Genomic DNA, 12,163 nt, shown 5'->3' with positions numbered 1-12,163 from the left:
AAATCCCATCTGCAATATGCCACTGCTTTTCATTATTCTGGGGGGAGATTACTGACGTTATTGTACCGTAATCCAAGGTTTCAGATTGTGTCCTTCAGATTGTCATGGAAAAAAACAGCAGATTAGAGAGGAATTTAATATCAGACAGTGGTTTCCTTGGACCAGTAATGCCACATAACGTGTTCAGAATGTGGAGGCCAATGTCCGACCTGTTTAAACCTTGTGTTTGCATTGTTAGGATGTTCTGGGACCTGTCAACATTAGATTTGTTTCTTATCTTTTTTTTCTTTCTTTTTTTACATTCAGATGAAGATTCATACTTTCTATACATGTGTATAACTGATATAACAGGGTTGTACATAGACCCGCGTCCGTGACTGGTTTCTTCTTGCAGGCTCGCCTGTCAACGGTACGGCCTCGTCCCCTCCTCCCCCGGCCATGAACGACAACCGCCCAGCGGCAGGCGACAACCTGGACACCATCCTGTTCCAGCTGCGCCAGGTGACCCGCGAGAGAGACGAGCTGCGCAAGCGCCTGGCCCTGGCGTCCCCCGGCACCACCTTCGATGACTGCAGGTAGAACAGGGAAGCACTTCCCTTCCTCTCTTAGCGGTCTGACGGTCATCCAGGCCCCGTTTACACCTGCTGTTTCACGGGGATTTTTATGTTGATGCTTTCGGTCGTCGCGTTCGTACACCTGATATTTAAACGTATCTTGTAGTTTTCCCCTCAAACATTTTTGTGGATGTTAATCAAGTATGGATGGAGTATGGATGGAGTATGGGTTGAGTATGGGTGGAGTATGGGTGGAGTATGGGTGGAGTGGATGGAGTATGGATGGAGTATGGGTGGAGTATGGGTGGAGTATGGGTGGAGTATGGGTGGAGTGGATGGAGTATGGATGGAGTATGGGTGGAGTATGGGTGGAGTATGGGTGGAGTATGGGTGGAGTATGGGTGGAGTATGGACGAAGCTGCTGTATTTACATTCCCATCGATGATATGTCTCAAACTACCTCTAAACATGGTGTGGGCCTTCTGATTTAATTAAGATGTCAGTGCTCCTTACTTGCATTTACACAAGGAGGATGATGGCACCCAATCCAATCTTAAGAAGCTGCAGATGCAGGGTGAAAGGTCACCTGCTCGGATTGTGTCGACGTCTTTATCCAAATGAAACCGACTATCGTAGCTAGAACAAATACACGCCTTTGTGTTTGATGTTGTGTAGTGAAGGTTGTTCACCAGCCTGTAGGCCCAGGTTTATGAGCAGTGCTGTTGACAAAGGTTCATTCATACGCAGACAGTGTCTCTCTCTGAGGCTGGCTTCTATTCAATAAAGAACAAGGAGCGATAACAGAGGATTAAACTGTCTTTAATCTGCGTAACCTGCATTTACAGGGACATCTTTAGTTATGATTCGATGAAGGAATTATGAAACTGCAGCACCTCTGAAAGGTGGAAACATTTGAAAAATATATCACACACTACGCTCCAAGACTCTTCCCCTCGGTGCAGGTCAGGGGTTAAGCTTAGGATCAGGTGTATGATCAGTGTTTTGACTGAGGTTAATGGCCAACTATCCTGGGCAGATGTTGAATGGGCTCTTAGTTCTGATAAGGATGTGCATATTTTACACATGAGGCGACACCCGGGACACTGGTGACATGCTGGCAACATACGGCCCGATGTTTCTCAGAAGCTTTGAACTCTCTGTGCCATGATGGCGGTTGGTTGGTAGAACAGCATGCCTTTGGGATTCTGGGGCTGGGCAGACGCAGACAGAGGCCATGGCATCGTTGCCTTTTGCAGTGTGATACGAGGTGAATTCTGATCTTTGTTTTCCCGTGTTATCTGGGCTGGCTGCCCTTGCGGACGAGGTCTTGGGTACTGGTTACGTGTACTGATGATACTCTGCTGCTGCTGCCTGTCTCCAATAGGCCGAACTCCAAAGCGAGTCAGGACTACGAGCGTCTGAAGAGCCAGTGCATGCGGGCCATGGCAGACCTGCAGTCTCTCCAGAACCAGCACACCAAGACCCTGCAGAGGTGCGAGGAGGCTGTCAAAGAAGCCGACTTCTACCAGTGAGTATATATGAGTATATATACCCCCTCGGGTTCTACCAGTGAATATATTTGAGTATATATACCCCCTCGGCTTCTACCAGTGAGTATATATGAGTATATATACCCCCTCAGCTTCTACCAGTGAGTATGTTTGAGTATATATACCCCCTTGGCTTCTACCAGTGAGTATATTTGAGTATATATACCCCCTCAGTTTCTACCAGTGAGTATATATGAGTATATATACCCCCTTAGCTTCTACCAGTGAGTATATATGAGTATATATACCCCCTTAGCTTCTACTAGTGAGTAAAAATGACTATATATACTTCTTCTACCAGTGAGTATAAATGCCCCCCTCAGCTTCTACCAGTAAGTATGTATACCCCCTCTGCTTCTACTAGTGAGTATATATGAGTATAAATACCCCATCAGCTTCTACCAGTGTGTATATTTACACCCCTCAGCTTCTACCAGTGAGTATATATGAATAAATATACTCCCCTCAGCTTCTACTAGTGAGTATGTATGAGTATACAGTATATACCCCCCCCCAGCTTCTACCAGTGAGTATATATGAGTATATATACCCCGTCAGCTTCGACCAGTGATTATATATGAGTATATATACCCCCCAGCTTCTACCAGGGAGTATATATGAGTATATATACCCCCTCAGCTTCTACCAGGGAGTATATATGAGTATATATACCCCCTCAGCTTCTACCAGTAAGTATATATACCCCCTCTGCTTCCATTAGTGAGTATATATAGTATATATACCCCCTCTGCTTCCATTAGTGAGTATATGTGAGTATATATACCCCCTCAGCATCTACCAGGGAGTATATGTGAGTATATATACCCCCGTCATCTTTTACCAGTGAGTATATATGAGTATATATTACCCCCTAAGCTTCTACCAGTGAGTATATAGGAGTATATATACCCCCTCAGTTTCTATCAGTGAGTCTATATACCACCTCAGCTTCTACAGGTGAGTATATATACCCCCTCAGATTCTACCAGTGAGTATATATGAGTATATTTACATCCCTGAGCTTCTACCAGTGAGTATATATATACAGTAGGACCCCACTCATCAGAACTTCAGAGATCCGAACCTCCCAGTCTACCGGACAGGCTTAAAAAACTTTTTTTTAATTTTTAGCCTGCCATCTGGTTACTGGTGGGATTTTCATTACAGTACTGTATCCTACTGTGAATAAAAAAGTAGACCTACATGTTGCCTGTAGGCTGTAGCCTACTGTCACGTTTCATTTCTTTGTTACTCTAGTGTCGAGCGCAAAACGCAAACGAGTCTGCTGCGCGAGAGCTGCATTCTTTGGTAGCCAGAAAGCGCGTCAGCAACCTGAAGCAGAGTAGCATCGAGTCATTTTTCGTTCCCAGTTAATGGACTTCAGGAACACAGACGTGTTGTGGGCATGTAGATTAGACTACTAGACCTACTGTATTTGTTAAATAATAGCCTACAGCCTAGGCCACGTTAGCCTACATCGGTTGTTTTAGAGACTTTCTTTTAGGCTGCAATAGCCTAAGACACGACAACTTGTCTGTCATTTCATTTATTTATTTATTGATTATCATTTGCTCTAATTGTTCTAATGTTGGGTTGTTTTTAGGCTATACCATTTTGTTCTGCGAATACAGTAGCCTATCGATGCAGCGTACGCCTCATTTGAGAATAAAGTACTGTATTTGATCAAAGCATGCACTCAAGTGGAAATTCGGTTATTTTATTATAGGCTACTGTAGGCCTATTATAGGCTAGGCTATATGAGTTTAGTTGGCTATTTGATTGCAAATTTGATGCATTTTCACAAGTAATTAAGGGTATTTATTGGTCTATTATGAGTCTATATGTAACAAGTATACCACTTATTGAATTTGGTGCATTTTCACATAAGTTTCAGTCATCCGGACATTTCAGAGATACGAACGACCTTCGGTCCCGTTGGGTTCGGATAAGTGGGGTCCTACTGTATGTGTATATATACCCCCTCAGCTTCTACCAGTGAGTATATATGAGTATATATAACCCCCTCAGCTTCTACCAATGAGTATACTGTATATGAGTATATATACCCCCTCAGCTTCTACCAGTGAGTATATATACCCTCTCAGCTTCTACGAGTGAGTATATATGAGTATATATAACCCCCTCAGCTTCTACCAGTGAGTATGTTTGAGTATATATACCCCCTTGGCTTCTACCAGTGAGTATATTTGAGTATATATACCCCCTCAGTTTCTACCAGTGAGTATATATGAGTATATATACCCCCTTAGCTTCTACCAGTGAGTATATATGAGTATATATACCCCCTTAGCTTCTACTAGTGAGTAAAAATGACTATATATACTTCTTCTACCAGTGAGTATAAATGCCCCCCTCAGCTTCTACCAGTAAGTATGTATACCCCCTCTGCTTCTACTAGTGAGTATATATGAGTATAAATACCCCATCAGCTTCTACCAGTGTGTATATTTACACCCCTCAGCTTCTACCAGTGAGTATATATGAATAAATATACTCCCCTCAGCTTCTACTAGTGAGTATGTATGAGTATACAGTATATACCCCCCCCCAGCTTCTACCAGTGAGTATATATGAGTATATATACCCCGTCAGCTTCGACCAGTGATTATATATGAGTATATATACCCCCCAGCTTCTACCAGGGAGTATATATGAGTATATATACCCCCTCAGCTTCTACCAGGGAGTATATATGAGTATATATACCCCCTCAGCTTCTACCAGTAAGTATATATACCCCCTCTGCTTCCATTAGTGAGTATATATAGTATATATACCCCCTCTGCTTCCATTAGTGAGTATATGTGAGTATATATACCCCCTCAGCATCTACCAGGGAGTATATGTGAGTATATATACCCCCGTCATCTTTTACCAGTGAGTATATATGAGTATATATTACCCCCTAAGCTTCTACCAGTGAGTATATAGGAGTATATATACCCCCTCAGTTTCTATCAGTGAGTCTATATACCACCTCAGCTTCTACAGGTGAGTATATATACCCCCTCAGATTCTACCAGTGAGTATATATGAGTATATTTACATCCCTGAGCTTCTACCAGTGAGTATATATATACAGTAGGACCCCACTCATCAGAACTTCAGAGATCCGAACCTCCCAGTCTACCGGACAGGCTTAAAAAACTTTTTTTTAATTTTTAGCCTGCCATCTGGTTACTGGTGGGATTTTCATTACAGTACTGTATCCTACTGTGAATAAAAAAGTAGACCTACATGTTGCCTGTAGGCTGTAGCCTACTGTCACGTTTCATTTCTTTGTTACTCTAGTGTCGAGCGCAAAACGCAAACGAGTCTGCTGCGCGAGAGCTGCATTCTTTGGTAGCCAGAAAGCGCGTCAGCAACCTGAAGCAGAGTAGCATCGAGTCATTTTTCGTTCCCAGTTAATGGACTTCAGGAACACAGACGTGTTGTGGGCATGTAGATTAGACTACTAGACCTACTGTATTTGTTAAATAATAGCCTACAGCCTAGGCCACGTTAGCCTACATCGGTTGTTTTAGAGACTTTCTTTTAGGCTGCAATAGCCTAAGACACGACAACTTGTCTGTCATTTCATTTATTTATTTATTGATTATCATTTGCTCTAATTGTTCTAATGTTGGGTTGTTTTTAGGCTATACCATTTTGTTCTGCGAATACAGTAGCCTATCGATGCAGCGTACGCCTCATTTGAGAATAAAGTACTGTATTTGATCAAAGCATGCACTCAAGTGGAAATTCGGTTATTTTATTATAGGCTACTGTAGGCCTATTATAGGCTAGGCTATATGAGTTTAGTTGGCTATTTGATTGCAAATTTGATGCATTTTCACAAGTAATTAAGGGTATTTATTGGTCTATTATGAGTCTATATGTAACAAGTATACCACTTATTGAATTTGGTGCATTTTCACATAAGTTTCAGTCATCCGGACATTTCAGAGATACGAACGACCTTCGGTCCCGTTGGGTTCGGATAAGTGGGGTCCTACTGTATGTGTATATATACCCCCTCAGCTTCTACCAGTGAGTATATATGAGTATATATAACCCCCTCAGCTTCTACCAATGAGTATACTGTATATGAGTATATATACCCCCTCAGCTTCTACCAGTGAGTATATATACCCTCTCAGCTTCTACGAGTGAGTATATATGAGTATATATAACCCCCTCAGCTTCTACCAGTGAGTATACTGTATATGAGTATATATACCCCCTCAGCTTCTACCAGTGAGTATATATCAGTATATATACCCTCTCAGCTTCTACGAGTGAGTATATATGAGTATATATAACCCCCTCAGCTTCTACTAGTGAGTATACTGTATATGAGTATATATACCCCCTCAGCTTCTACCAGTGAGTATATATGAGTATATATACCCCCTCAGCTTCTACCAATGAGTATACTCTATTTGAGTATATATACCCCCTCAGCTTCTACCAGTGAGTATATATGAGTATATATACCCCCTCAGCTTCTACCAATGAGTATACTATATTTGAGTATATATACCCCCTCAGCTTCTACCAGTGAGTATATATGAGAATATATAACCCCCTCAGCTTCTACCAGTGAGTATATATGAGTATATATACCCCCTCGGCTTCTACCACTGAGTATATATGAGTATATATATACCCCCCTCAGCTTCTACCAGTGAGTATATATGAGTATATGTAGCCCCTCAGCTTCTACCAGTGAGTATATTTGAGTATATATACCCCCTCAGCTTCTACCAGTGAGTATATATGAGTATATGTAGCCCCTCAGCTTCTACCAGTGAGTATATATGAGTATATATACCCCCTCAGCTTCTACCAATGAGTATACTATATTTGAGTATATATACCCCCTCAGCTTCTACCAGTGAGTATATATGAGAATATATAACCCCCTCAGCTTCTACCAGTGAGTATATATGAGTATATATACCCCCTCGGCTTCTACCACTGAGTATATATGAGTATATATATACCCCCCTCAGCTTCTACCAGTGAGTATATATGAGTATATGTAGCCCCTCAGCTTCTACCAGTGAGTATATATGAGTATATTTTAGCCCCTCAGCTTCTACCAGTGAGTATATATGAGTATATATACCCACCTCAGATTCTACCAGTGAGTATATATGAGTATATGTAGCCCCTCAGCTTCTACCAGTGAGTATATGAGTATATATAACCCCCTCAGCTTTTACCAGTGAGTATATATGAGTATATATACCCCCTCAGCTTCTACCAGTGAGTATATATGAGTATATATACCCCCTCAGCTTCTACCAATGAGTATACTCTATTTGAGTATATATACCCCCTCAGCTTCTACCAGTGAGTATATATGAGAATATATAACCCCCTCAGCTTCTACCAGTGAGTATATATGAGTATATATACCCCCTCAGCTTCTACCAGTGAGTATATATGAGTATATATACCCCCTCGGCTTCTACCACTGAGTATATATGAGTATATATATACCCCCCTCAGCTTCTACCAGTGAGTATATATGAGTATATGTAGCCCCTCAGCTTCTACCAGTGAGTATATATGAGTATATTTTAGCCCCTCAGCTTCTACCAGTGAGTATATATGAGTATATATACCCCCCTCAGATTCTACCAGTGAGTATATATGAGTATATGTAGCCCCTCAGCTTCTACCAGTGAGTATATGAGTATATATAACCCCCTCAGGTTTTTCCAGTGAGTATATATGAGTATATATACCCCCTCAGCTTCTACCAGTGAGTATATATGAATATATATATACCCCCCTCAGCTTCTACCAGTGAGTGTATATGAGTATATATACCCCCTCAGCTTCTACCAGTGAGTATATATGAATATATATATACCCCCCTCAGCTTCTACCAGTGAGTATATATGAATATATATATACCCCCCTCAGCTTCTACCAGTGAGTGTATATGAGTATATATACCCCCTCAGCTTCTCCCTCTCTTGTCGTGTTGAGTCGTTGCTGGCGTGTGATTTCTCTGTTTTCAGCAGGCTACTTCATTACAGTGCCAACTCATCCACTGACTAGTCATGAAGTGTGAACAGTATACCACACAGTCAGGTCCTTTTCAGTTCCGCAGTGTAATTGAGGCCAGTGTGATTCACCGGCCAGAAAGCAAAAACAGCAGATGTGTGCGTAGTGTGTACCCTCTGCTGCTTAACCAGTTTTCCAACTGCAGCAGACTGTATCTGGTCGAGAGAGTCGGCAGCAAACAGCTTTACCTCAGGCAGGTTTGATCAAAGTCTCTTGCGTGTTGGTGGGTTTAACCGTCCTTCAGTGTGGCTGGTTTAAGCGGTCTTAATGTCAGTTCTGCCGTGTCTGTCTTGTTTTAGCCGGTTTAGCGGTGTGCACCAATCCCTTAACTCGTTTCCTGTGTCACATTGAGCTGTGGACTTTCTCCAACCGGCGATATACTGTAACCATGGCGATGGGTGAGAGTTTTGCCAAGTACCATCTGGTGCTTTTTTTGCAGGAAGGCTTTTAATTGGCTGAGAAGTAATTAACCATTTTATGGCATTGTTTCACAAGGGTATGGACAAGATAATTGTGTGCTGTTGCAATTAGACTAATTGAATGAACATCCCTGGGCCTAATGGTCTTTTCCTATTGGAAGGGAATTACATAAATGTGCACCTTTTATCTTCTTACCTATTTGAGTCAGAAAGCAGTGCAAGAGAAATGTATGGAAATGTATTGGGCCAGACTGTGAAGGTCTGTGAAGTGTTTGGGTGGAGTTATGGGCCCTGTATTAATACCACAGGAACCATCATCACCTCTTACCCAGTAAACCTCCACTCTTTAATACCACAGGAACCATCATCACCTCTTACCCAGTAAACCTGTATTAATACCACATGAACCGTGTGTGTGCTGTAGGTGGAGTTATCGGCCCTGTATTAATACCACAAGAACCGTGTGTGTGCTGTAGGTGGAGTTATCGGCCCTGTATTAATACCACATGAACCGTGTGTGTGCTGTAGGTGGAGTTATCGGCCCTGTATTAATACCACAGGAACCGTGTGTGTGCTGTAGGTGGAGTTATCGGCCCTGTATTAATACCACAGGAACCGTGTGTGTGCTGTAGGGTGAGTTATCGGCCCTGTATTAATACCACATGAACCGTGTGTGTGCTGTAGGTGGAGTTATCGGCCCTGTATTAATACCACAGGAACCGTGTGTGTGCTGTAGGTGGAGTTATCGGCCCTGTATTAATACCACAGGAACCGTGTGTGTGCTGTAGGTGGAGTTATCGGCCCTGTATTAATACCACAGGAACCGTGTGTGCTGTAGGTGGAGTTATCGGCCCTGTATTAATACCACAGGAACCGCCTACATCATCACCTCTTAACCAGTAAACCTCCACTCTTTCACAGTCAAACCACGCATGGTGAGCTTTGCCTCGTTCGATACAGACGAGATGCATTAATCCCAGGCATTAAGTCCAGACTTGTAAGGTGTGTGTGTGTGCGTGCGTGCGTGCGTCTGTGCGTGCGTGTCTGTGCGCTGTGCAGTATTGCGGCTGTGTTAAATGTGCACCGAGGATGAGATACAGGATGGGATAGACAATAGGGATTATCTCCAGCAGTGTCTCCCACCTCAAGCCTGTGATCCTCCATAAGCCCGCCGGCCAGGAAGCAGTCAGACAGAACGGGCTGAGCCCGACCTCCAGGCGTCTTCGCCCGTCCACTTAGCGGGGTGAGGTTTGCGTAAGTGTTCGCCACTCGCAGAACTCTTCAGATCTGTTGCAGAAATTAGGTCTGGGTTTGGCTCCGCCCCCGTGGGATTATATCCTCTGTTCCCTCGTCGTTTGCAGCGTCGCCTATTGATTGATTGATTGACTTTATTGATCAGAGCGTTAAAACAACAGTTACATCTCAAGCCACATGGGGCCGCAGTACATGATTATTAAAACACTTCTGCCGAGGATATAAACACAAAAAAACCTAATGGTTTATTTCCATTGTGGTCCTCTGGCAAGTAAGAATCTAAACAACCCTGTCAGCATTCAGCATAGTAGTATCTACAAGCCTGAGCTCCCGCCGTCACATTCACGTACGGGTTCTTGAGAGGGCGTTGCAATGACAGCAAAAGGTGCATTGAAGTGGATATGATTATTTTTTGGGGGGGGTATATTGAATCGTGTGTGTGTGTGTGTGCCCCTCCAGCATGCTGCACAGCCGGGGGCTGGGCGAACAGTCCCAGCTGAAGGGGGAGATGGAGGCCCTGAGGAGGGACCACGCCCAGGTGCTCCGCCAGCACAACCACCTGCAGCAGAGCTGCGAGGAGCTGCAGAGGCTGCGCGCAGACGACCAGAGGGAGGCGGCCGACCTCCGCTCACAGCAACAGCAGGTCCGTACTCGCCGGCGCCTCAGCTCTTTGTAAAGCGTGTCACTGCAAATCAAATCAAACTTTATTTGTATGGAGCATTTCATAACACAATGCGCTTTACAGAGAGCAATGGGAGGGTGGGCATAGGTCCCACCCCTAAATATTCCAGAGGGAAGCAAAAAAAACAGTTTCACCCGCGGGCCAGAAAAGTGAGCTGTAAAGATTCTTCCCTGACCTCTCTCAACGAGACGATCGAGCAAGCTCCTGGAAAATGTTTGTCTATTGGCTAAGAACATGTACAGAGCAGTAAACATGGGCTAGACACTGCACACTCCTCCCTCCGGCCCGAGCTGTCCCAAATCCAGTCAGAGAGTCTTAAGTTCCAGTCGTTCAGTCGGTTTACCGACATACAGTACCTCATTAAGCAGAGTTCAGGTTAAAGGAATCTGTGTGTTTCCTGGTATAGAGCTGTGTAACAGGACAGTAAGGTGAGGACAGTCCTGTTACAGCAGGATACAACCAGTTTCCTTTAAGACGTCCCCGCGGAGTGAGAGGTCTGTGTTCTGCTGTATATGATGTTAGACCAGTGGTTGAAGAGCTGAGGTTCTGTGTCCTGTACTCTAGCTGTACTGAGGTTCTGTGTCCTGCTCTCTAGCTGTGCTGAGGTTCTGTGTCCTGTACTCTAGCTGTGCTGAGGTTCTGTGTCCTGTTCTCTAGCTGTGCTGAGGTTCTGTGTCCTGCTCTCTAGCTGTGCTGAGGTTCTGTGTCCTGTACTCTAGCTGTGCTGAGGTTCTGTGTCCTGTTCTCTAGCTGTGCTGAGGTTCTGTGTCCTGTTCTCTAGCTGTGCTGAGGTTCTGTGTCCTGTACTCTAGCTATGCTGAGGTTCTGTGTCCTGTTCTCTAGCTGTGCTGAGGTTCTGTGTCCTGTTCTCTAGCTGTGCTGAGGTCCTGTGTCCTGTTCTTTAGCTGTGCTGAGGTTCTGTGTCCTGTACTCTTGCTGTGCTGAGGTTCTGTGTCCTGTACTCTAGCTGTGCTGAGGTTCTGTGTCCTGTACTCTTGCTGTGCTGAGGTTCTGTGTCCTGTACTCTAGCTGTGCTGTCAGTCTGTACAGGACTGCTGTAGTCGTCCCACCCAGGGGGAACGCTAGCTAGAGATGCATACAGAGTGCTTCCAGAAAGGTCAGGGACAGAGGACAATTATTCTCTGGCTCATGTAAAGGGCACGCTGACACTGGCAGAGTAGCCCACACACTCACACACACACGCGCGCGCGCTGCCTCTGATGTAGACTGGGTCAATAGCGCCCTAAGGTTGACTCCAGCTCTCCCAGGAATCACGCCACACAGCTGTCGCAAGGCTCACTGTCATCACCCCGTCCAGCCGATGACACGCAGGACACGGGGGCACAGGAGGTCGGCTTTCTAGACACATGATCCAGGAAACCTACAGGCCACATCAGCACGCCGCGGAGAAGGTCAAAGACCAACCCCGAAGCACCGTTCCCGGCCCGCCGCTTACTGAACACGAGCTCGGCAGACGTCGGTCTAACGAGTCGGACCAGTGTGTCTCAACTCGCCACTGCGCCGTCAGACCGGCGCATGCTCTGCTGGCGTCTGCTCGTATGAAACCCAGTAGTTGAACCTACGCACAGCTGCCCGTTGATGCGATCTGCCGGCGGACTGGTA

General features: G+C 44.6%; 1 protein-coding gene across 1 annotated transcript in view; it reads left to right on the top strand.

Moving 5' to 3' along the window:
- dlg5a (discs, large homolog 5a) overlaps positions 1–12,163 on the top strand; it is a 54,304-nt gene that overhangs the window by 14,971 nt on the left and 27,170 nt on the right. The window contains 3 exon segments of the mRNA XM_084457864.1: positions 395–575; positions 1,939–2,082; positions 10,318–10,501. Of these exon segments, the coding sequence (XP_084313990.1) occupies positions 395–575; positions 1,939–2,082; positions 10,318–10,501 (509 nt within the window).

Source organism: Borostomias antarcticus, assembly GCF_949987555.1.
Source record: "Borostomias antarcticus genome assembly, chromosome: 2".
NCBI classification, from domain to species: domain Eukaryota; kingdom Metazoa; phylum Chordata; class Actinopteri; order Stomiiformes; family Stomiidae; genus Borostomias; species Borostomias antarcticus.
The sequence above is the reverse complement of the archived record's forward strand: the minus strand, read 5'-3'. Positions and strand labels throughout refer to the sequence as shown.